The 27,345-nt window shown below is 39.9% G+C and overlaps 1 protein-coding gene across 1 annotated transcript in view; it reads right to left on the bottom strand.

The window, feature by feature from the left end:
* PREX2 (phosphatidylinositol-3,4,5-trisphosphate dependent Rac exchange factor 2) overlaps nucleotides 1-27,345 on the bottom strand; it is a 487,967-nt gene that overhangs the window by 269,129 nt on the left and 191,493 nt on the right. The window contains exons 9-11 of the mRNA XM_077270643.1: nucleotides 14,006-14,155; nucleotides 8,847-8,991; nucleotides 4,193-4,293 (exon numbers count right to left, since the gene is read on the bottom strand). Coding sequence (XP_077126758.1) covers nucleotides 4,193-4,293; nucleotides 8,847-8,991; nucleotides 14,006-14,155 — 396 coding nt within the window. The remainder of the gene's footprint in view (nucleotides 1-4,192; nucleotides 4,294-8,846; nucleotides 8,992-14,005; nucleotides 14,156-27,345) is intronic.

Genomic DNA, 27,345 nt, shown 5'->3' on the forward strand with positions numbered 1-27,345 from the left:
CCCAAAACTATTTACTGTATACTCAGACAAAGACAAGTCCATCATTACCTTTACATGGTTAGACTGTTTCTCCATTTCTGAGAAATCACCGCTTGAATTGATATGCAAATGAAGCTGAAGAGCTATTTCTAGATCTGAAGCCTCAGTCACTCCAGCTCTATTCCCTGCCCAGTGGTGTCTCCTCCTGCTTGACTGACAGTTTCTTTGCCTGAAGTCGCACAGTATAGAGACTGTCAGTCAAGTAAGATGAGGCAGCGCTGGATGGGAAACAGAGCTGGAATGACAGAGGCTTCAGACCTACAATATCCATTTACATATCAATTCGAACGCTGATTTATCAGTAACCGAGGAACAGACTGGCCATGTGAACGTGTTTCTCGACTTGACTTTGACAGCGCTACATGAGCATATATTTAGTTTGAGGAGTTTTGTTTTTTTTAAGTAAACCCAAACGTGTCATTAACATTATTATGATACCAAAAATATTTGAACAAGTGTTATTTAATAGATCCATTATTCTTTACCAAGTGAAGCATAAAACATTGTGGGAACATTAATAACAGTATTTGCAATCAGCTTTGTCTTCTATAATTGTCCTGTTATGTATTAGGAAAAAAAATGATAAAAGTAAGTCACACCTAACAAAAAGACAGAATTAATTAAGATTTCAGATGAAACAAAATTGTGATTAGTTTCACATCAGTAGAGTGCACCAACCTCTAGATAAAAGCAATTACATTTCAATATATTTGTGTACCGCGTTCATTAAAAGATCAGCCAAGTGGAAAAGAAAGCTCTGCTAAAAGACTGAATGTATTAAATTGTAAACCAGCAATGCTCTTATGGAGGCAGCTCATAAAAACATACACGTCCTTTAGGAATGTGTACATAATTTTTGAGGAATGCAGCAAGTCATTAAAATGTTAGAAAGCTATTTTATGAAAAGTTTATAACATCTGTTCACATTGCAAAGACATATTTTATATGTTGAAAGTATTTACTCAGTAAGTCGTTTCACTCTCTTTATTGCTATGGATTTATACATCTGTTTATCGGCACTTTCACACATTTTATTGGAATCACCACAAACACTATCTCTCCATTTCTTGATTTAAAGCCCCAACTAGGCCAACTGAATGGAATTAGGCATTGAGTGGCTGCGACAGAATATGGCCAACTTTGGTTATGTGCTGGAGAGAAGCATACAGGAATAAAAGTAATTCTTAAAAAGGCAATGAGATCCATTGCAACAAGATCTATGGAAGTTCTCAGTTGGCACAGAGGGTTCACCAAGCGACCAGTGGACATACTGTATGTGGAAGTTAGAACCTGTTGCGTGAAAAAAACGCTATTTTCCTGAAGATATGGGGTTAATCTGCAGGTTAATAACATTCTGAAACTGCCCAGGGCCACACTTAGACCCCTGCTGCTGAGAGGAAATGACTTTATTCCTTTAAGCAGCATTTGGATTTCAGTCACACGAGTGGTGCCGGCACGGGTTCAGTCACCGCTGGCTGCATTGTGAGCAGCGCCTGAAACCGCGCCATTGGCACTGGCTGACAGCTGACCCTAATTCTGAGCCTGCAGTCAGTGAATGCCAAGGCACGGTAGGTTACTATGACTCCGCCACTGTCATCTTGATCCTCCTGTGAAGCTCAGCTACAGTGCCTTGCAAAAGTATTCGGCCCCCTGGAACTTTTCAACTTTTTTCCACATATCATGCTTCAAACATAAAGATACCATCTGTAAATTTTTGGTGAAGAATCAACAACAAGTTAAAAACAATTGTGAAGTTGAACGAAATCTATTGGTTATTTTAAATTTTTGTGGAAATTCAAAAACTGAAAAGTGGGGCGTGCAATATTATTCGGCTCCTCTAACTTAATACTTTGTTGCGCCACCTTTTGTGCGATTACAGCTGCAAGTCACTTGGGGTATGTCTCTATCAGTTTTGTACATTGAGAGACTGAAATTCTTGCCCATTCTTCCTTGGCAAACAGCTTGAGCTCAGTGAGGTTTGATGGAGATCGTTTGTGAACAGCAGTTTTCAGCTCTTTCCACAGATTCTCGATTGGATTGAAGTCTGGACTTTGACTTGGCCATTCTAACACCTGGATACTTATATTTGTGAACCATTCCATTGTAGATTTTGCTTTATGTTTGGGATCATTGTCTTGTTGGAAGACAAATCTCCGTCCCGGCACAGGTCTTTTGCAGACTCCAACAGGTTTTCTTCAAGAATGGTCCTGTATTTGGCTCCATCCACCTTCCCATCAATTTTAACCATCTTCCCTGTCCCTGGTGAAGAAAAGCAGGCCCAAACCATGATGCTGCCACCACCATGTTTGACAGTGGGGATGGTGTGTTCAGGTTGATGAGCTGTGTTGCCTTTACGCCAAACATATTGTATGGCCTTGTTGCCAAAAAGTTCGATTTTGGTTTCATCTGACCAGAGCACCTTCTTGCACATGTTTGGTGTGTCTCCCTGGTGGCTTGTTGCAAACTTTAAATGACACTTTTTATGGATATCTTTGAGAAATGGCTTTCTTCTTGCCACTCTTCCATAAAGGCCAGATTTGTGCAGTGTATGACTGATTGTTGTTCTATGGACAGACTGTCCCACCTCAGCTGTAGATCTCTCCAGTTCATCCAGAGTGATCATGGGCCTCTTGGCTGCAACTCTGATCAGTTTTCTTCTTGTTTGAGATGAAAGTTTACAGGTTCGTCCGGGTCTTGGTAGATTTGCAATGGTATGATACTCCTTCCATTTCAATATGATCGCTTGCACAGTGCTCCTTGGGATGTTTAAAGTTTTGGAAATAATTTTGTATCCAAATCCGGCTTTAAACTTCTCCACAACAGTATCACAGACCTGCCTGTTGTGTTCCTTGGTCTTCATGATGCTCTCTGTGCTTCAAACAGAACCCTGAGACTATCACAGAGCAGGTGCATTTATACGGAGACTACACACAGGTGGATTATATTTATCATCATTAGGCATTTAGGACAACATTGGATCATTCAGAGATCCACAATGAACTTCTGGAGTGAGTTTGCTGCACTGAAAGTAAATGGGCCGAATAATATTGCACAACCCATTTTTCAGTTTTTGAATTTCCCAAAAAATTTAAAATAACCAATAAATTTCGTTCAACTTCACAATTGCGTTCCACTTGTTGTTAATTCTTCACCCAAAAATTTACATTTGGTATCTTTATGTTTGAAGCATGATATGTGGGAAAAGGTTGAAAAGTTCCAGGGGGCCGAATACTTTCGCAAGTCACTATATAGGTTTAGACCAAGATTTTCAATTTTTACTACAATACTGGGATATTGTTAATATATAATATAAGCATTCAAACTCTTGTAGTTTGATGTCCCGTAGGGGACTAAAAATGTTAAATTTAAAAGTTTAAAAATTAAAAATTAAAATTAAATTAAAAATTTAAGTTAAATTAAATTAAAATTAAATTAAAAATTTTACAATTTTAAAGTTTAAAAATAAAGAAAAAAGTGTTTAAAAATATAAGAAATACAAAAGTTCAAATCGCCTCCTTCTTTCCCTGTTAGAAAAAATAATAAATAAATAAACATGTTTGTTAACACCCCATTTATAAAAGTCTGATTCATTAAAATATGGAATTAATTAGCCCAAATGGTAAACACCGTAAAGAGAAAAAGAAATCAAAATGCCAGAATTGCGATCTTTTTCTGTCACCTCCCTAGAATATGCAATAAACAATCAAATCATTATACATCATACAAAATTGGTATGGGTAAACACATAAGCTTAAAACACAAGCCCTTATTCATCAAAAGTAAAACTCATCCCGCAAAAAAATACAGCTCTTGTATGTCTTTGTTGACAGAAGAATAAAAAAGTCATGGCTCTTAAAATAAGCCTACTAAAAAAGAAAGTGCAAGAACAAAAATTTCTCTGGTCCATAAAGAGTTAATCACCTTACTGAAGAACTGCAAAGACCAGCACGGAATGTGGGCAGCATCAGGGGCAGTAAGTAGAATGTGTTGTTTTTTTTTAAAGAGTCTGCTGCTTGCTTTAAAAAAATATCAGGAGTGGAATAATGTTTTGGACTTTTCACATATTCTTTTTAATATATAAATTTATGTATAAGAAATATTTGTGTTCTAACTTTTGTATTAGGCAGAATGCGTTTTAGGATGCAAATTTTACCATGATGAATTATTCCGTTCTCTAGTAAAGCTTGGCCGAGGTTAACACCTTCTTCAGGTTTGTGAATTTCTCCAATTTCCAATAGCCACTCCACAAATTCACTGCAAGAAAACGGAAACAAATGAAGAAACAATTCCACAAAGTGTTAATTCTTCCCATTTACAACTGTGTGGGGATTTTTTATTAGTGACTACTATGAGATCAAGTGTCTGTAAATTCCGGAACAGTTAATAAAAATAAGAGACTTATTTTTTCCAATGTCAATTTTTAAAAAAAAGGAAACAGAAGGAAAAGCTTTTGCCCTTGTTGTGATTATAATAATCCATATTTTACATTCCATTGTAAATACTGTTAATGTGCTCACATTAGTATTATGGACTGTTTACTGTAGGCAAATTACGAAGACTAAAGTATAAGGACACACCTTTTGAACTTTGAATTCAGGTTTTTCATACAGTCCCATAGCCACTGGTGTGTAAAATCTAATTCATAGCCAAGCAGTCTGTTTTTACAAATAATTGTGAAATAATGAGTCTTTCTAAAGAGCTCACTGAATTCCATTGTGGTCCTGTAATAGGACTCTACTGTTGTTCCCTCCTACATAAAGCTAGTGTGAATAGTTTCGACATCCCATTCCACTGGCCACGACGTTAGTTTGTGGCCGCTGCATGGGAGAGGGATATCTGTGACTCCTATTTTGATTAGCAAACCAGTGCAGCACACTGCTACAATGATGACGCGCCAAGCCGGCTAATCAAAACCAGAGCCGGGGATACCAACAAGTAAGAGGCAGTACTCCTGTGCAGTGGCCACAGACCAATTTTGTGGCTGTTGGAATGGGATATGCAAATGGATTTGGGCCAACTCTACTCTTAAATATTCCACCATCACTTGTGAAAGGTATTATTGAAAAGTGGAAGGATTTAAAAACCACAGCATCTCAACTGCAAAATGGCAATTACATAGTAGGGTTGCCGAATGCTGAAGTGCATAGTGCAAAAAAGTCGACAATGCTCTGCTAATTCAATAACTGCACAATTCCAAACCTATTATTGCATAAACATCAGCGTAAAAACTGTGCTCCAGGAGTTTCATGACATGGGTTTCCATGGCCGAGCAGCTGCATATAAGCCTTACAGCGCCAAGAACAATGCCAAATGTCAAATGGAGTGTTTTAGCTAGAGAAAACAGTCATTGCGCTCTGGAGAAGTGCAAACTCATTATGTAGATGAATCACACATTTATATCTACAGTATCAGCCAGATGGACGAGTCTGGGTTTGTTAAAAGCCAGAAGAGCATTCACTACCTGTCTACATTGACTGCATTGTGCCAGTTGTACAATTTGCTGAAGGAGGAATAAAGCTTTGGGGTTGTTTCTTGCAGGATGGCTTAGGCTCCTTATCTCCAATAAAGGGACTTCTTAAAGCGAACCTGTCAGCTATTGGCCGATATAAGATGCGTCCACTGCCTTTCAGGGCTTATCTACAGCATTCTATAATGCTGCAGATAAGCCCCGATGAAAGATAAGAAAAACAAGTTTTATTATACTCACCTGCAGGGCAGTCTGGTATGATGGGTGTCGCAGGTCCAGGTCCGGTGCCTCCCATCTTCTTGCGATGTCGCCCTCCTGCTTGCTTCACAGGCTCCCTGGCATCGCGCTCCTGCGCAGGCGTATTTATCTGCCCTGTTGAGGGCAGAGCAAATACTGCAGTGTGCAGGTGCCGGTAAAGGTCAGAGGGGCACGGCACCTGCGCTCTGCAGTACTTTACTCTGCCCTCAACAGGGCAGATAAGTACACCTGCCAGGAGCACGATGCTGGGAAGCCTGTGAAGCAAGCAGGAGGGCGGCATCGCAAGAAGATGGGAGGCACCTGACCCAGACCGGACCACCCCCTCGGTGAGTATAATCAAACTTATTTTTCTTATCTTTCAGGTTGGATCAGGAGCTTATCTACAGCATTATAGAATACTGTAGATAAGCCCTGAAAGGCAGTGGCCGCATCTTATATAGGCCAAACCTGGTGACAGTTTTGGTCCTCACTGATCCACATTTCACATTTCAAGACCATTTCCACTAAATTGTGCTGCTCAATCAGACCTACAGCTTAGAGAGTCCATCTTACCTATTGAGCCCTTAACACCTTCACAGAAGAGTAAAAGCTACAATAGCTGCAAACATCAGACTAACTCGATATCAATACCCTTGGACTCTTGGACTTGTAATAGGATTTCATAAAAACTCATGGAAGTGTGATGTGAATGTGTCTCAATAGTTTTATTTACAGTGGGTACAGAAAGTATTCAGACCCCTTTACATTTTTCACTCTTTGTTTCATTGCAGCCATTTGGTAAATTCTAAAAAGTTAATTTTTTTCACATTAATGTACACTCTGCACCCCATCTTGACTGGAAAAAAAACAGAAATGTAGAAAGTTTTGCAAATTTAATTAAAAAGAGAAACTGAAATATCACATGGTCATAAGTATTCAAACCCTTTGCTCAGACTCATATTTAAGTCACATGCTGCCCATTTCCTTGCGATCCTCCTTGAGATGGTTCTACTCCTTCATTGTAGTCCAATTGTGTTTAATTAAAGTGACAGGACTTGATTTGGAAAGGCGCACACCTGTCTATATAAGACCTCACAGCTCACAGTGCATGTCAGACTAAATGACAATTATGAGGTCAAAGGAACTGGCCAAGGAGCTCAGAGACAGAATTGTGGCAAGGCACAGATCTGGCCAAGGTTACAATAGGAATTTCTGCAGTACTCAAGGTTCCTAAGAGAACAGTGACCTTCATAATCCTTTAATGGAAGAAGTTTGGGACCACCAGAAGTCTTTCTAGACCTGGCCGTCCAGCCAAACTGAGCAATTGTGGGAGAAGATTCTTGGTGAGAGAGGTAAAGAAGAGCCCTAAGATCATTGTGGCTGAGCTCCAGAGATGCAGTAGGGAGATGGGATAAAGTTCCACAAAGTCAACTATCCTTTCAGCCCTCCACCAGTCTAGCCTTTATGGCTGAGTGGTCTGACGGAAGCCTCTCCTCAGTGCAAGGCATATGAAAGCCCGCATAGAGTTTGCTAAAAAACACATGAAGGACTCCCAGACTATGAGACAAAGATAGACCTTTTTGGTGATAATTCTAAGTGGTATGTGTGGAGAAAACCAGGCACTGATCATCACCTACCCAATACAATTCCAACAGTGAAACATGCTGCATCATGCTATTGGGGTGTTTTTCAGCTGCTGGGACAGGACGACTATTTGTCATTGAAGGAAACATGAATGCGGCCAAGTACAGAGATATCCTGGATGAAAACCTCTTCCAGAGTGCTCTGGACCTCAGACTTGGCCGAAGATTCACATTCCAACAAGACAATGAACCTAAGCACACAGCTAAAATAACAAAAGAATGGCTTCAGAACAACTCTGTGACCATTCTTGACTGGCCCAGCCAGAACCCTGACCTAAACCCAATTGAGCATCTCTAGAGAGACCTGAAAATCGCTGTCCACCAAAGTTCACCATCCAACCTGATGGAATTGGAGAGGATCTGCAAGGAAGAATGGCAGAGGATTCCCAAATCCAGGTGTGAAAAACTTTTTACATCATTCCCAAGAAGAATCATGGCTGTACTAGCTCAAAAGAGCGCTTGTACTCAATACCGAGCAAAGGGTCTGAATACTTATGACCATGTGATATTTCAGTTTTTCTTTTTTAATAAATTTGCCAGAATTACTACATTTCTGTTTTTTTTTCAGTCAAGATGGAGTGCAGAGTGTACATTAATGAGAAAAAAAAATAACTTTTTTTGAATTTACCAAATGGCTGCAATCAAACAAAGAGTGTATATAGTATATATTACGTAACATGTTTAGCTGTCAGTGGTATTCTTATAAATTGTCCAGAAAAAGAAAAAAAATCTAGTTGCCAATCTTATCCAAACCTACATTATACAGTAAGTCAAGTAAGAATGTAGCAATTGATTGTTTAAAAAATTGTGTCTGATGATTATGTCCAACAGGATGTTCATCTTTTCGTTGCACAGCATGTATGTAAGTGTCACCATGATGATCATTGATGTTTCCAGATCAAAACACCAAAAACACAAATTTTTCGTGTGGTGCAAGCTATGATTGTAGATGGCCGAGTGCATGTTGCACGGTATGCAAATCTACCACTCCATTCTGATGGGGCTTTCAAACCTCTCTCTAGGGATTAATGGGGGTCTCTACTATCAAACCCCCAGAAACATAAAAGTTATTCACAAATCCTAACTTTCAAAGTCGTCCTTCAAAATTATTTATGTTATGTAGAATTTCTTGTGATTATTGATTAAAAGAAAATGAAGAATGGTCTTTTGAGTTACCTTTTCTAAAATTAAGCATCACCTGCATCAACTAACATTTTGAGTGAAGCTAACAGGCAACCAACATTTTGTAAATATGGGCCCATCAAAACAAATTAACTTTGTAAGTAAACACCATAATTGCAAAAAAATGTACTAATGCTTTACCTCCATAGTCACTATGTGGCCTTTTTTACATTAAATGGAAAGCCTCTATTTTTTGTTATGTAAACACAATTACATAAAAAAAATATATAACAACAAGGTATAGCAAAAGGGGTAGTGATAAATTGTTACATGGTTACCTGCCAAGAAAACACTTTGGGATCGTTGTAAGCTTCTTTTTTCTGTCTTTGATTAGGTTTCCGTGTTTGCACATCATTTTATAAAGTTTTTCTCCTTGTTCTGATATCATCATCCAGGTATCCTGTTCCATACCTAGTGTTAAACCTGTGGCAATCATAAACATTTTTTTTTTAGAATTATTACGTTTTCTAAATTAGTGCATTTATGTGAGTAACTGGATGACCGAATACAGTCTAGTTCACTATACTCAACATCTTACTTTGGAAAAAAAGGCGCAATGTACGTAAAGTTCTTGCAGAAAGATTCATAAAGAAGCACTCCTCCCATCACCATTTTTATCCTCTTAATACATTGAAATCATCATGCCATATTGCACTGAATATTTACAATTGCTCATTTTGCCCTTCTACCCAGTTAATTCTCCTCTTTTCTCTGCTCTATGAAGAAACAGGAAGTTTATTTTCCTGCACGAGTCATCCCCCTCTACAACTCTTGACCCAGCAGATCCCTTCTCCCCCCTGCCAAGGACTTTTGCAGTGATAACCCGTGCAGGGAAAATTGACCTCCTGTTTCTACATAGTTCTAGGAAAGATTCATCTAATCTATTTTTAATCACGTGATATCATAGACTTGATGGAATAGAGAATAATTAACTGGCAATTGTAAGTACACAGTACTACTGTATATAATATGATGTCTGTATTATAGTAAGAGGATAACAATTTTGATAGGAATGCATCTTTTAATGGCAGCACACAATATGTATGCAGTAGTGTAATTTGGAGTTGTCGGCCACCTCCTATCGCTATACTTTAGATTCTCTATATTGGATTAGACATGAAACATGAGAATTGATGCATCTAATATGAAAAAGATACTGCACTTGTTATTAAGGCAAACCCTCATCAAAGGGAATGTTCGAGAACATGTCATTATGCAAAATGTAATTAATTGAACCTACTTAGATGCCTTAGTTATGAAATTGACATAAATTTCTCTATCTCAGCCCCCTCTTACAACCCTGGCGGTTCTACTTTTGTATTTCTTCTTACCTGTTCTGAGAGCTTTCCCTCTTGGCATGTGATGGGGACTGGCTGTCTGGCTCAGTTGGTTAAATAGGGCTGGAACGGGCGCAGCTAGTGTAAGCCTGGACATGACAGGCGTTTGGAAGTAGAAGGCTAGGTAAAGGTTAACTGTTGGTTTTGCATGTCCAGATGTTTAGTTAGAGGGCAGGGGTTAGAGGATAGGTCACATGGGGCTGCAGTAGGTCAGGATTGGGCAATTTGCTATGGGGATGTGGAGTTTCTTAGGTAACCTTAAAAGAAGAGAAGGACCCATGGACCAACGGCTACCATTCAGATCCAGGACCTGTGAGCATCCTTTTCACCAGCCCCTCCTTTATGTTAGTTGGTTTTGTACGAGTTTTGATGGTGCGAAGGATTTGTCTTTTGTTACAATTATGTCATAGAAGTGAGAGAAGCGAAGGTCAGGGACAGCCTTTGTCAATGATGTCGGGGTCACATCAGAGGTATGGTGATTGGTGACCCTTCAATACTAATGATGGTTAGTTCCCACTGGGATGGTTCCTGGGGAACAGCATATTATTGTATGGGCAGTACCATGACAGTTTTCCACCCTGAGTTAGAAGGGGATTATTGTATTCGGTACTGTCCAGTGTTAATGGGCCATCCAGGATGACATCAAGAAACTAATCGTGTGTTTTCATACATGTCATAACTAATAATAATTTCCATGTATTACTTAATTTAGGTGAAGATTACCTTTAAATGTCTGAATGAGAATGTTAATAGGTGTTATCATATATGATAGTAGTTTGCATTCTTTCCATTCTTTCCAAGGTGAATCGTCCAACAATTTATATAGGGTGAGTGGTAGAAAAAGGATAGGACATGCTGGGCTTTCATCTGTATGACCATTTTGTCTCGAGATGAGTCAAAAAGCACCATAGGAATGGCTAAGAAGAATGATATTCCTAGAGGTTCTACTAATTTCACACTTCTTGGATTCATTGCTTAGATGTTCTCACAACTTTTGAATATGAGTACGATGTAGAGCAGCACATAAAGCATTAAAAGTATCTCTACGGTTTGTTGCCAGCAACAAGATTTAGATGGCACATGGCTACACGATACATCTAGTGGAATTTTACCGAATATGATATCCATTGTTTAGGTTGTCATGGATGTTGTTTATTGACCACTACACGCAATGGAAGTTTAACAATGCAGAATACAGTAGGCGGAATGATCTGATCTCACATAAGACATACCTAATTTGGGGAGACTGTTTACAAGTGTTATGCTATTTACAAGAAGCTTTTTTAGCAATGACTCATATGGCATCCTGTGCTAAATGAAGCACAAAGTTAAAAACAACACTTAAATAGGGATTACAGGAACACAGAAGAAACATGTCAAACCGAGCGAGCATGGGTCTAGACTTTCATTTCAGCTCCATATTCTTTACATCAGGAAACACTTGCTCACAATGATTTAGTGCATATTGTGGGATATATTACAGTATGTGACCACTCAACTATGACGCTAAAATACCCAACTGATGTTCTTGTTTATATCCAGGGACTAGAAAAAGAAGCAATACAGACAGACCGAACACTTCCCACACCAACAGTGGCGTTACACAGTAGATGATTCAAATATATTAGCCAATTATCATTTTTAAATATTTAACTTTTTTAAGTTTGCCATGGCATCACAATGACCTGTTGCTGAAATTGTCATTATTTTGTATTAAATTGGAGGCACATTGAAGTATTGTTAGATTTTCAGGAGTGATATATTACATGTTTGTTTGGCTGTATAATTATTAACCCTTAACTCCCGGAGGTATTTTCGTTTTTGCGCTTTCGTTTTTGCTCCCCTTCTTCTTTTTATTTTTTGGTCAATATGGCCATGTGAGGGCTTGTTTTTTGCAGAACGAGTTGTACTTTTGAAAGACTCCATTGGTTTTAACATATCATGTACTGAAAAATAGGAAAAAAATTCCAAGTGCGGAGAAATTGCAAAAAAAAAGTGCAAGCCCACAGTTGTTTTGGGGGTATTTTTTACCATGTTCACTAAATGCTAAAACTGACCTGCCGTTATGATTCTCCAGATCATTATGAGTTCATAGACAACAAACATGTCTAGGTTATTTATTATTTAAGTGGTGAAAGAAAATTCCAAAGTTTGTTAAAGGAAAAAAAAATTGTGACATATTCCGATAGCATCTCCATTTTTCATGATCTGGGGTCGGTTGAGGGCTTATTTTTTTGCGTGCCGAGCTGATGTTTTTAATGATACCATTTTGGTACAGATACGATCGTTTGATCGCCTGTTATTGCATTTTAATGCAATGTTGTGGCGACCAAAAAACCTAATTCTGGCGTTTTGCCTTTTTTTCTCGTTACGTCATTTAGCGATCGGGTTAATTCTTTCTTTATTTTGACAGATCGGGCAATTCTGAATGTGGCGATACCAAATATATGTATGTTTGATTTTTTTTAATCATTTTATTTTGAATGGGATGAAAGTTGGGTGATTTGAACTTTTATATATTTTTTAATATTTTTAAAAACTTTTTTTAACTTTTGGCATGCTTTGACAGTCTATGGGAGACTAGAAGTTGCCATAACCCGATCGGCTCTGCTACATGCAGGCGATGATCAGATCGCCTGTATGTAGCAGAATTGCTCACTTGCTATGAGCAATGACCACCGGGCGTCGCTCATAGCAATCCGGCAGTGACAACCATAGAGGTCTGCTGGAGAACTCTGGTAGTCATGCCAACCCGTCAGTGACCCACGGTCATGTGACACGGGCGCCAATGGATGGGATTTCCGGTGTACTTGCTGGAAGCACGTGTTAAGTGCCAGTGTCAGAGTTTGGCAGCGGCATTTAACTACTTAACAGCCACGGGTGGATCGCGATTCCACCCGCGGCTGTTAGAGGCACATGTCAGCTGTTCAAAACAGCTGACAAGTGCCGGAAAAGATGTGGGCTCAGTGCCAGAGACAACATCAAAGGGAGGAGGTCCAACATCGGTGTACTATTACGCCCGATGTCGGAAAGGGGTTAATACACATTTCCACATTAAAAAGGTTACACCATAAGAGGAAGTTATCACCTACCCATTGGACTAATCAAAAAAATATTGCTATTGAGTACCCTGTTTGAATGGAGTGATGATGTTGCATCAAGCTCAATTCATGGTTTTAGGGATAGTCCCCTACAACACACCCATAGACAATAAATTAATTGTTGCAAGAGGAGTGGAACCATCACTCCATTCCAATAGGGAACTTCCGACCCCCATTAATAGGAATGGTGGAATTAACAGTGATCAACAAGTTTTTACCCATACTTTGCAGGGGAGACAATTGCTCTGTAAGCTCCAGGCTGATGCATTTTATTGTTACTTAATGAGGTTTTCCTACAAACAAAAGTTCATTTTAATCAATAGATCTTGGAATAATAATAATTTCCACAATTGGATGTGTTTAAATAAAATGTTTCTGAGCTGAGATAATCGTATAAATGTGCCCCTGCTGTGTACTGTGTAATGGCTGTGTCTGACCGTACAGGAACATGGTCTGATCATACCACAGCTCCTGGGTGGGGGGGGGGGAACAAAAGAGAGTATACAGACATTACAATACGGGATCACAGCTGATTCTTTTTGTGAGGTAAAACATTTCCCTTCCTGTTTTTAAACAATGTTTTACTTCAAAGAAACAATAACTTGTGCTCCCTACTATAATGCCTGTATATTCTCTTTTGCTTCCTCCCCTGCCCAGGAGCTGTGATATGATCAGACCATGTTCCTGTATGGTCAGACTCAGCCATTACACAGTACACAGCAGGGGCACATATATAAGATTATCTCAGCACAGGGACATTTTATTTAAACACATCCAGTTGTCGAAATTATTATTATTCCAAGATCTATTGATTAAAATGGACTTATTTTCATAAGAAAACCCCTTTAAATATTGTTCCAATTGTAAGAAACTTTCATCTATGAGAAACATTAGGTCAGTATGGAAATGTTCACACAGTGAGATTAGTAATTTGCTTTTTAAGTGAAATCCACAATTGGATTAATAAGGTAGTAAGATCCTATTGAGGCCTGTACTCACTTTTTCTCCTCTCCCTTTCTTTCAGGATCGCTTCCAGCCACTCTTGCTTCTCCTCAGGTGTCTTTGCCATACAGACAAACCACTTGTTTTTTGCTGTGTTGTGTATTTTCCAGCCATTGACGACAAGGTTACCACTGCTATGGAAATCGGCTAAAAGGGACAAATATGTAAATCCAATTAACACAATAGTACACTCAGGATTTCATTAAGACATGACGACAACATATCAAGAAATGTATTAAATGTACAGCAAAATGTATTCTTCCATTTCGATATATACACATCATATATATATATATATATATATATATATATATATATATATACAGTGCCTACAAGTAGTATTCAACCCCCTGCAGATTTAGCAAGTTTACACATTTGGAATTAACTTGGCATTGTGACATTTGGACTGTAGATCAGCCTGGAAGTGTGAAATGCACTGCAGCAAAAAAGAATGTTATTTCTTTGTTTATTTTTTTTTTAAATTGTGTAAAGTCTTTTCAGAGGGTCATTTATTATTCAACCCCTCAACCCACCAGAATTCTGTTTGGTTCCCCTAAAGTATTAAGAAGTAGTTCAGGCACAAAGAACAATGAGCTTCACATGTTTGGATTAATTATCTCTTTTTCCAGCCTTTTCTGACTATTTAAGACCCTCCCCAAACTTGTGAACAGCACTCATACATGGTCAACATGGGAAAGACAAAGGAGCATTCCAAGGCCATCAGAGACAAGATTGTGGAGGGTCACAAGGCTGGCAAGGGGTACAAAACCCTTTCCAAGGAGTTGGGCCTACCTGTCTCCACTGTTGGGAGCATCATCCGGAAGTGGAAGGCTTATGGAACTACTGTTAGCCTTCCATGGCCTGGACAGCCTTTGAAAGTTTCCTCCCGTGCCGAGGCCAGGCTTGTCCGAAGAGTCAAGGCTAACCCAAGGACAACAAGGAAGGAGCTCCGGGAAGATCTCATGGCAGTGGGGACATTGGTTTCAGTCAATACCATAAGTAACGTACTCCACCGCAATGGTCTCCGTTCCAGACGAGCCCGTAAGGTACCTTTACTTTCAAAGCGTCATGTCAACGCTCGTCTACAGTTTGCTCATGATCACTTGGAGGACTCTGAGACTGACTGGTTCAAGGTTCTCTGGTCTGATGAGACCGAGATCGAGATCTTTGGTGCCAACCACACACGTGACGTTTGGAGACTGGATGGCACTGCATACGACCCCAAGAATACCATCCCTACAGTCAAGCATGGTGGTGGCAGCATCATGCTGTGGGGCTGTTTCTCAGCCAAGGGGCCTGGCCATCTGGTCCGCATCCATGGGAAGATGGATAGCACGGCCTACCTGGAGATTTTGGCCAAGAACCTCCGCTCCTCCATCAAGGATCTTAAGATGGGTCGTCATTTCATCTTCCAACAAGACAACGACCCAAAGCACACAGCCAAGAAATCCAAGGTCTGGTTCAAGAGGCAAAAAATCAAGGTGTTGCAGTGGCCTAGTCAGTCTCCTGACCTTAACCCAATTGAAAACTTGTGGAAGGAGCTCAAGATTAAAGTCCACATGAGACACCCAAAGAACCTAGATAACTTGGAGAAGATCTGCATGGAGGAGTGGGCCAAGATAACTCCAGAGACCTGTGCCGGCCTGATCAGGTCTTATAAAAGACGATTATTAGCTGTAATTGCAAACAAAGGTTATTCCACAAAATATTAAACCTAGGGGTTGAATAATAATTGACCCACACTTTTATGTTTAAAATTTATAAAAATTTAACTGAGCAACAAAACTTTTTGGTTTGTAAGATTTATGCATCTGTTAATAAATCCTGCTCTTGTTTGAAGTTTGAAGGCTCTAACTTATTTGCATCTTATTAAACCTGCTAAATCTGCAGGGGGTTGAATACTACTTGTAGGCACTGTATATATATATATATACATATATACAGTGGTCAGCATAATTGAGTAATTGAGTACACCCTCTTAAATAAGATTTTAATCGATACCTCACTGAACACAAGAACTATTTCCACAATTTTGATAGGACTGAAGTTCTGACTAAAAGTAAGGTTATTAATATAACTTTAATTACAAAATATTCATTTTTAATCAAATTAGTTGGCACAAAAATGAATACACCCCACATAAAAACTACTACCTCTAGTATTATGACCTCCATGATCCCTAAGGACAGCACCAAGTCACTAAGGAAAAAGCCATTTTCATCTGTGAATAGTAAGTTGTTAAGTAAGTTTAAGTATTATACCTCCACATTAAAAGAAGCTGTGCACAAATTATGGCAGTTTTTAAGTCTTGAGTGATGTCAATGTCTTTTCATGGAACAAAGAATCTACAGTCAACAATGGATTACTGTACAGTTAAAGAGCTGTACGAGGTTTATTTTTCTATGGACTCTTGTCCATGGGTTGTCCAATCGTTGGCCTTGCACATACGTCTTTACATTCATTATTCCTACACTAAACATGGGAGTAAAGGTCCACAAATATATACAGTGTGGAAAAAAGTATTTAGTCAGCCATCAATTGTGCAAGTTCTCCCACTTATAAAGATGAGAGAGGCCTGTAATTGATATCATGGGTAGACCACAACTATGAGAGTCAAAATGAGAAAACAAATCCATAAAATCACCTTGTCTGATTTGGCAAGATTTATTTAGCAAATTATGGTGGAAAAAAAGTATTTGGTCATTAACAAAAGTTCATCCCAATATTTTGTTATATATCCTTTGTCTTAGTCTTCACAGGGTTGGCACACACTGTTCGTGGTATGTTGACCCATTCCTCCATGCAGATCTCCTCTAGAGCAGTGATGTTTTGAGCCTGTCGCTGGGCAACACAGACTTTCCACTCTCTCCAAAGGTTTTCTGTGGGGTTGAGATCTGTAGACTGGCTAGGCCACTCCAGGTCCTTCATATGCTTCTTATGAAGCCACTCATTCATTGCCCTGGTTGTGTGCTTGGAATCATTATCATGCTGAAAGACCCATCCGCGTTTCATTTTCAATGCCCTTGCTGATGGAGGTTTGCACTCAAAATCTCATGATACATGGCCTCATTCACTCTTTCAAGTACACAGATCAGACATTTTGGTCCCTTTGCAGAGACATAGCCCCATAGTATGATGTTGCCACCCCCATGTTTCACAGTAGGTATGGTGTTCTTTTGGATGCAACTCAGCATTCTGTCTCCTCTATACACGACGAGTTTTGTTTCAACCAAACAGTTCTACTTTGGTTTCATCACACCATATGACATTCTCCCAATACTCTTCTGGATAATCCAAATTCTCTCTAGCAAACTTCAAGCGGGCCTGGACATGTACAGGCTTAAGCAGGGGGGGCATGTCTGGCACTGCAGGATCTGAGTCCCTGGCAGCATAGTGTGTTACTGATGGTAGCCTTTGTTACGGTGGTCCCAGCTCAATGCAGGTCATTAACTAGGTCCCCCTGTGTGGTTCTGAGATTTTTGCTTGTGATCATTTTGAGCCCACGGGTTGAGATCTTGTGTGGAGCCCCAGATCGAAGAAGATTATCAGTGATCTTGCATGTTTTCCATTTTCTTATTATTGCTCCCACAGTTGATTTCATCACATCAAGAGGCTTGCCTATTGCAGATTCAGTCTTCCCAGCCTAGTGCAGGGCTACAAATTTGTTTCTGGTGTCCTTCGACACCTCTTTGGTCTTCGCCATAGTGGAGTTTGGAGTGTAACTATTTGAGGTTGTGGACAGGTCTGTGAGAGCCAGAAATTTTGTATGTTTTTAGGTGACCATATACTTATTTTCCACCATAATTTGCAAAATAAATTTTGCCATATCAGACAAGGTGATTTTCTGGATTTGTTTCCTCATTTTCACTCTCATAGTTGTAGTCTACCTATGATGTCAATTATAGGCCTCTCTTATCTTTTTAAGTGGGAGAACTTGCACAATTGGTGGCTGACTAAATACTTTTTTCCCCACTGTAATAATGCACAGGGCAGCTCATCAAACAGGCGGTAGCATGGTTAAGTGGGTCTTATCATGATCACCATTAATGTTTGTGCAGTGGAAGGTGGAACACCATTTCTATGCATGCATTCTCTATAGTTACGGACTATAATTGTCTTGCCATACTTCTTTCTTACTAATAATTGAGGTGACATTAGTGCACCATGTGCGTGCGCACACTATATATAGTGGCTACCACATTGGTTGTACTTTCATGGATTTTATGTCTGCACAAAGCACTTTATGCATTTATATAACTACAATAATGATCATATGGTGATAGAGAGGCCCATAGCTTCCCCAACCGGACACATTGTTGATTTCCTGTTTTATACTCCTGAGTCTTTTCTGTTTTTCACTTTTCATGATTTTTTGTTATATGTATTTATGCCTTGCATCGTTATAATAAACTTTATTTGATATTATTATATATTTGTGGACCTTTACTCCATGTTTTGTGTAGGAAAAATGTATATTGGGAGTGTCCTAACGGACTGTTTCTGGCCATTTCTATAGGCGTATGGCCAGATTGATCTTATATGTAGAATGTCACTGATTCAGTAGATATTGATTCTATCTTTACATTCTTGTGGGCTCTATGATCATCACTGCAGTCATAAACAAAACCATCAGGACCACTTTAGCTGTAAAATACAGATAAAAAAATGATCCTGAGCCTACTTTTAAATAGACCTGGAGCAATGAGTCCTAACCATGTTCACTTGGAGTAGCGAGAATGTAGTGACATATTGTATTCTCAAGCTGGGAAACGTCAGCTTCTTTTAGAATTTATTAACAAGTCTATCAGGAAGTGGATGACTACATATTCCATCTCCATGCTGCTCTCCTGTTCCCAACAGATGTGATTGTATGTTTCCAGGGATAAAAATGTGGAGCAATTATGTGCCCTATTGTACAGCCACATTCCAGAACTCAGAGGAACGGTATCTGCCATCAGAGCAAGAGTAAATTAGCTGTTAAATAAGAGATCCACAAGGTCTATACCAAGAGAACAGGAACATATACAAGAGAAGAGGAACATACACATCAGGCTGACAGGGCAGTAACCTCTGCCGATTATCATTTTGTTTCCACATATTATACATTGAATTGGAAACAATTCAGCTTAATCTCCTCAAAGAGACCCATTCCTTACAAGAACTGATGTAACAGACAGCCTGCTAGTGTTGACTAGTCTTTATTTTAATAATAAAAGATTCTAGAAATTACATCCAATAACTATTAACATCATCTAGTAATAAAAGGTCTACTAGCTTAGAGCACTGATATTAACTGATGGTCAGATTCATAGACTTCCCCTGAGGGACCAAGCATCCAAATTTCCAGGTGATGGTTTAAATTAGTAATGATAACAGAAGCTTAGTTAGGGACAAACACACACCTTTTAAAAATGAAAGTTGGCAAAGTCAACTGAAGGGTCTTCAGATTCCTAAATGTCTCAAAACATTTGATAGCTGTCGATTGAACAATTGATTGGTTGACAGCTATCTGCCAATCCTCTTTCCTGACTTAATGTGTAGGGGGGATGTCAGAAAGACTACTGTTCCTGCTGATATTAATGGGTCTGGCTGACTTTATTCTAATGTCTACATGGGCCTTTAAAGTGCATTATGCTTAGGTGGAGAAAGGCAAAGTAATATTACTAATAAAATGTGCCAACTGTATAATTGTCACATAGTACACCTATAATCCTGAATGCACTGTTAAAACACACAAAAAAACAAACGTTGAACATCATAACAACTATAATTTTAGTGGTGGCAGCAGGGGATCCTTTGTCATGAGTTTATGAATCCGTGCCATGTAAAGGGTACATTGCTTTGAAATCTTAAAAGACCTTGGTTATGTACCAACCTACTCCAGAAAAACCATTCCCGGAGCCACGCATTAAGGTGAAGGAGCATAATGTTAAAGTAGTCAAAAACTTCATTTGTTTTGGTGGCATACTCTTCTGCGTATGGGTTGTTATGACAACTGGGAGTCTACAAAAGTGCCTGTCATTACGATACTCCTGTGAACATTGGCCCATGGCCGTCATTCACAGGAGATCATAAATTCTGCTATACAGTGAGTACGGAAAGTATTCAGACTCCTTTAAATTACTAAATTTCAGGTTTTTTCAGTCAAGACGGGATGCAGAGCGTACATTAATGAGAAAAAAATGAACTTTTTTGAATTTACCAAATGGCTGCAATGAAACAGAGTGAAAAATTTAAAGGGGTCTGAATACTTTCCATACCCACTGTACATAACACAGGAGATCGAATGATCGCTGCTTTAAGTCTTTTAAGAGTACAAAAATAAAGTTTAAAAAATTACTAAAAAAAACAAAAAACACAAAAGTTCAAATTTCCGTCCTTTGCCCATTGAAAATAAAACAATTAAAAAAACACATATATTGTATCACCACGTTCAGAAATGTTCCATCTATCAAAATATAAAATAAATGAATCCGATTGGTAAGTGGCATAAAAAAATATCAAGAAGCCAGAATTACATTTTTTTCAGTTGCAGCAAAATTACAATAAAATTCAATAACAGGCGATCAAAATATCGAATCTACCCCAAAATGATATCAATAAAAATGTCAGCTTAGGATGCAAAAAAAAAACCTTCACCTAGCCCCAGATCACAAAAAATGAGAACGCTATGGGTCTCAAAAAATGGCGACAAACACAAAAATACTTTTCATACAAATTTTGGATTTTTTTTCACCACTTAAAGGGAACCTGTCAGCAGGATTGTGCACGGTAACCTACACACAGTGTCAGGTCGGCGCCGTTATACTGGTTAAAATGATGCCTTGGTTGATGAAATCCGTCGTGTGGTTGTTGTTTAATCTTTACTTTTAGTTTTGAGTTAATGATATGCCCGTGCTCCGGGGCGGCCGGAGGGGGGGACTTTATGTGGTGCCCTGATTAGGTATTCATAATGCAGACTGCTGACAGGTCACTGATCTCTCACTGACCTGCCCCCTAGTTTACATAATGAATACCTGTACATACTGGAAAAAAAATAAAACGCAATAGCAGGCATGCGCCAGCCATGGCACCTGCGCTGCAGCATAATTGCATGTTTAGTGTCCTAGTAATAACTATTCTTCATGTTATTGAGCATGTACAAAAAAATAAATACATTTTAAAATGTCACTTGCCACACCTGCGCAGTATAGCAGCTACCAGTGTTTATAGACATATGATAGCTGCTATTGCGCAGGCGCCGGCTGTGCCATCTTGCTGGAGAAGAAAAAAAAATCAACCTCCAAGATGGCACCACTCACACCTGAGCTCTCGGAGAGGCCACCCAAAGAAGAGGAGCGCAACGTGCGTCGGGGCAGAAGGACGCCAACATGTGCCCAGAGGTTCAGCCTAACAGGTAATAAAGTGTACATATTAGGTTTACTTACCCCTTGTCTTGATCACAGTACTATAGATGCACCTTACTGATGGCACTTTACTATGGGGATCTACATAAGTAACACATTTATTGCCTGTCAGCTCTATGTTAGTTCAGTTGAATGGATAGGACTTACTTACCTATTGTCTTGATCACAGGACTATAGATGCACCTTATTGTTGGCACTTTATTACAGGGATCTACATAGGTAATACTTTTACTGCTTCCTTAACTGTTTTGATAGTAAACTGTGAACTGCCACTATATGTATGGCATACCTTGGAACATGTTCCCTTTTTTCTTTCCTAGCACCTTTCTAATTTTAATGGATTTTATATATTTTGGCAAATAAACTATGTTTTAACACTGATTATGTACTTCTTTTTTTTACTTTGAGGACATTCATTTTTGGTAAATACTTGTTTAAGATTGTTTATAGTGAAGTATCATCTACCGCTATGTGGTAGCTTTACTTAAAAAAGGATTAATACTGTTAATAACTCTTTAAGCTATTGTAAACTTCTACTAATTCTACTATTACCCATGTGCTATTATTAGATTGGTATTTTACTGTTCTAACCATACTTTCTGCCTGATCATTCTTATGGAATAAATTAGCCCCTGCTGTGGTTTGACCTTTGTGTGTGTAAAGCCCCCGTCTCACATAGCGAGATCGCTAGCGATATCGCTGCTGAGTCACAAGTTTTGTGACGCAACAGCGACCTCAGTAGCGATCTCGCTATGTGTGACACGTACCAGCGATCAGGCCCCTGCTGTGAGATCGCTGGTCGTGTCGGAATGGCCTGGACCTTTTTTTGGTCGTTGAGGTCCCGCTGACATCGCTGAATCGGTGTGTGTGACACCGATCCAGCGATGTCTTCACTGGTAACCAGGGTAAACATCGGGTTACTAAGCGCAGGGCCGCGCTTAGTAACCCGATGTTTACCCTGGTTACCAGCGTAAATGTAAAAAAAAACAAACAATACATACTCGCCTTCTGATGTCCGTCAGGTCCCTTGCCGTCTGCTTCCTGCTCTGACTGAGATCCGGCCGTACAGCGAGAGCGCAGCACAGCAGTGACGTCACCGCTGCGCTCTGCTCTCACTGTACGGCGGCTCAGTCAGAGCAGGAAGCAGACGGCAAGGGACCTGACGGACATCAGATGGTGAGTATGTACTGTTTGTTTTTTTTTACATTTACGCTGGTAACCAGGGTAAACATCGGGTTACTAAGCGCGGCCCTGCGCTTAGTAACCCGATGTTTACCCTGGTTACCCGGGTGCTGCAGGGGGACTTCGGCATCGTTGAAGACAGTTTCAACGATGCCGAAGTCGTTCCCCTGATCGTTGGTCGCTGGAGAGCGGTCTGTGTGACAGCTCCCCAGCAACCACACAACGACTTACCAACGATCACGGCCAGGTCGTATCGCTGGTCGTGATCGTTGGTAAATCGCTATGTGAGACGGGGCCTTAAGGGTACTTTCATATTGCGTTTTGACACCCATTGAGTGGTCTCGTCGGGCCTAAGTCCATACCCCCACAAAATGAAATTCAGACATATGGGCTGATGGAGCCATAGACTATAGTGGTGCCGACAGAGCAAATGTGGGCTCTCAAGTGCATCATTTTCTGGCATGTACATCTATTCATTGCGGACACCAAGACATAGTAGACTGCATCTGGGTGTCTGCCTCCAGTAGGCGTATACGTCAGAAAATTATGCATGTCAAATCTCACTTGGGGGCATGATTGGAGGAGACACCAGGTCAGGAGACAGCTGTGGCACAGTTAATAGTTATAAAAGGGCCAGAAGGACCAAGTAGGGAAGGAGTCAGCACCTGGGCCTGTAGCAACATGGTCATATGAGTAGTGGAGTTGGCTTATAGCTGCCATTATGAGAGACCAGACCCGATTAAACAAATAGAGAGACTAGACCCGGGTGAAGACCCAAGATAGACCAGACCCGGGTGAAGACCCAAGACAGACCAGAGCTGGGAGAGCTGATTAGAATGAGAACTGAGAGAGAGGCGACTAGACCACAGTGAGGTGTGTTCATGTGAGCCATCGCTTACAGAATACAAAGTGGGAACTGGGGACATGCTTCAGAGAACAAATGCCAGAGTGCCGATTGTGCAGAGTAACCCAACAATTTGGGATTTGTAGCCTGGTGAGCAGTATCGTCGACCCCCCATTAGGGCCTGTGTGATGTTCTGCTCTGCCTAGAGAAAGACCACAGTGACGAGCCCGGTAGCGATAGTGATGCCCTTTTGGCTACAGTATTAAGACTAAGACCTCTCTGGCGATAACAGTTGTTTGATATTGATACTACTGGGTGGGCCATTTATATGGATACACCTAAATAAAATGGGAATTGTTGGTGATATCAACTTCCTGTTTGTGGCACATTAGTATATGGGAGGGGGATACGTTTCAAGATGGGTGGTGACCATGGCGGCTATTTTGAAGTTGGCCATATTGGATCCAACTTTATTTTTTCCAATGTTAAGAGGGTCATGTGACACATCAAACTTATTGAGAATTTCACAAGAAAAACAATGTTGTGCTTGGTTTTAATGTGACTTTATTCTTTCATGAGTTATTTGCAAGTTTATGACCACTTATATTTTATAAGTGGTCATAAACTTGTAAATAACTCATGAAAGAATAAAGTTACATTAAAACCAAGCACATGTGTTCAAAGTGCTGCCCATTGTGTTGGATTGTCAATGCAACCCACTTCTCCCACTCTTGACACACTGATAGCAACACCGCTGAAAAAATGATAGCACAGGTTTCTAGTATTCATTGACTTCGAAATGGCCGCCATGGTCGCCACCCATCTTGAAAAGTTTTCCCCCTCCCATATACTAATGTGCCATAGACAGAAAGTTGATATCACCAACCATTCCCATTTTATTTAGGTGTATCCATATAAATTGCCCACCCTGTACAATGATATTGTGCCAATGGCATTGTGTCAATATCCTGCAAATTTGAATGACTATTCTCCTTATAACATAACTTGTTTAATTTTTCACAATTTACGCTATTTCCTGATATTGTTCTACAGGCACCGATTTAATGGTGTTAAATAAATAGTTGTTGGTTTCATTGTCTGCACTGTTGCATCTGCATACGTGTTAACACCTGTCTGACTACTCTATGTCCAATTATTCATCCTAGCTTCCTGGATTCTGACCTAACTATCAATGACTATGTTTTTTAATCTACTTCTATTCAGTGTAACTAATTCTTTGGTTTGTTTGTTTTTTCCCTCACTTCTCTTTGCCGGTCAGCAGTTACTTTGCAGCTGTAACCTAAGAGCCCCCTGCAGAAATGACAAGTATATGGTAAAGTGGTTAAGGAGTAATAAACAGTGCACCCCTCAGACTCAGCAGAGTAACCAGCTCCAAGCCTGACCATGGAAAGTTTCTTTGAACTGATGGATGGTTATAAGTCCCATTTACTAAAATGTCAATGCCCAGCACAGTTGTTATGAACTGGTGGCCTAGGAGCGGCATGAGACGTACTCTGGAGAATGTGGTAACTGTACTGACCGCAGACCCTGGACTTAACACCGCAACTAGAAGTAGCCGTGGGATGTACCTACCAATCCTAGACACCTCGACACAGCCGGAGGACTAATTAACCCTATAGATAGAAAAGGGAAAACTATCTTGCCTCAGAGAAAATCCCCAAAGGATAGGCAGCCCCCCACAAATATTGGCTGTGAGAGGAGAGGAAAAAACATACACAGGCTGAAAACAGAATTTAGCAAAGGAGGCCAATCTAGCTAGATAGAAAAGATAGGACAGAGAACTATGCGGTCAGTATTAAAACACTATGAAATGTCCACCACAGATAATACAAAAAACTCCACATCTAACTAAAGACATGGAGGGTAAATCTACCTCTCCAGAGATTCCAGATTGGCTGCATAAATCCTTACACAGATAAAGCTGGACAAGAAAAAACATGCAATGCACTGAACAATGAGGCCCACAACATGTGGGCAGGAAAACAAGCAGAACTTATCTTGTAGAAATGAACTGCAAGCAGGAGCGACCAGGAAGGGATGTGAATCCTCCAGAAACAATGAACAACTGGCACTCACTAAAGGGTGATGCCAGACTAAATAGCCCCATCCGAAGTGGCAGCATCTGATGACTGCTGTGAAGGACAAACAGCAGCACTACCACTTATAACCACCGGAGGGAGCCCAAGAGCAGAACCCACAACAGAATTCACAACAGTCAAAAGTGATTTTAGGGTAAAAAAAAGAAGACCCTATTCTTAAGTGTCTTTTTTATTTTAGTACTTTTGCTAACTGCAAAGAATCTAAAACTGAAAAATAACAGCAAAAAATCGATAGTCACTGGACAAAGTCTATGGGAAGGATAAATATTAGAATTGATTTCAGCACATTGTGATACAACATGGTATCAGTGACATTAGTGTTAATTATTTTTCCCAAAAATATAGCTTTATCCATTATATCCTCTGACCTCCACCTGCTGTAATAATAGGAAACGAACTGGTGAAGATTAAGGAGACTGTAATGGAAAAGTGACTGCAAGTCAGGGTGTAAGACCATTTATACAGCTTCCATCAAGGCAGCTGTAATCCTTTGTGTAGCACGTAATGCAATTTATTTGCTCATTTAAAAGCATCAATATGCAATTTGTATTACAGATGAAGCTCCCGAAACAATAAAAACGTAATAAAGTAACAGAGGAGCCATATTTCCAATTATTAATATATCAATAAATGTGTGACGTACTTACAGCTGCATAAAGTGATATAAATTGTGCACCGTAAGTCCAGTAATTAAACGTCTCTGTTTATCAAATCAGCTACCTAATGCTTTGCTATAACTGATTTGTATCAGTGAGGAAAATGTGTTTATTTCCAGTCTCATCTTCTTCTCTTCAGTGACGCTCCGGACTGTTGCGGCACCACATCACTGCATTTGTGACCTGCCAAATTAACATGTGTGGTGCAGAGATCAATTTCAGAATTTTCTAAATACAAGTCTATGAGACTGACTATGAGGCTACAGTGCTTCATTCTGAGTTTCAGACTTGGGGCTCGCTCACTCGAGAGAATCACATCGATTATGATAATGACATGAGGCTCAAACTCTGATCAGAGTGTCAGTTTTCTGTGATCTGATTGTCTCACATGCGAGAATCTGATCGCAGGTGCGGAGAAGACAGAGAATTTAATTTCTCCATCTTTTCCATTGTCTGTGTTGGCATAAATCGGACTGTACTTAGATGACACGAGAGTGCAGTCCGATGGGTTACATGAACCCACAGAGTTGAATGTGTGCGCGTAATCCAATTTGTGGAGCCATTTCTAACATGCAGCCATTTTTTTCTCACTGCCCCCCATAGAATAGTATTAAAATAAAACATTGCATAACCCTCATTCGATGTAAACACTCAAACATTGAGTAACTGCATCTCCACACGACGCTGGAGCCAACCGGAATGTTGCTGGATCTGTGAGAAGACGACAACCGGTGAGTATGTTACTACCGTCATGATGCTTACATACATGATTCCTAGCAAAGGGAATAAAAATGAAGGGGAGCTTTAAGTTAGGCCTCCTTCACACGTCTGTATAAAACACATGCGTGACAAACCGGTAGCAGTGTCGTCAGTGCTTTCCATCGGTGTGACATCCGACTGTCTGTGTTTGCCATTAGTGTTTTTTACAGAATGGTTAAAGAAATAATTAAATTCCACAGCTTCTCCTATACATTGCAATGTTAAACACGTACAGCACATGGACAGAGCATGGATGGCACATGTATGCAATCCGTGTGCTGTATGTGTTTTTCAGGGACCCATTCACTTGTATTGGCCCTTGTCATCCATGCTGCCGGAAAAAAGGACATGTCTATGTGTGTTTTGCATA

Source organism: Ranitomeya variabilis, chromosome 6, assembly GCF_051348905.1.
Source record: "Ranitomeya variabilis isolate aRanVar5 chromosome 6, aRanVar5.hap1, whole genome shotgun sequence".
Classification (NCBI taxonomy): domain Eukaryota; kingdom Metazoa; phylum Chordata; class Amphibia; order Anura; family Dendrobatidae; genus Ranitomeya; species Ranitomeya variabilis.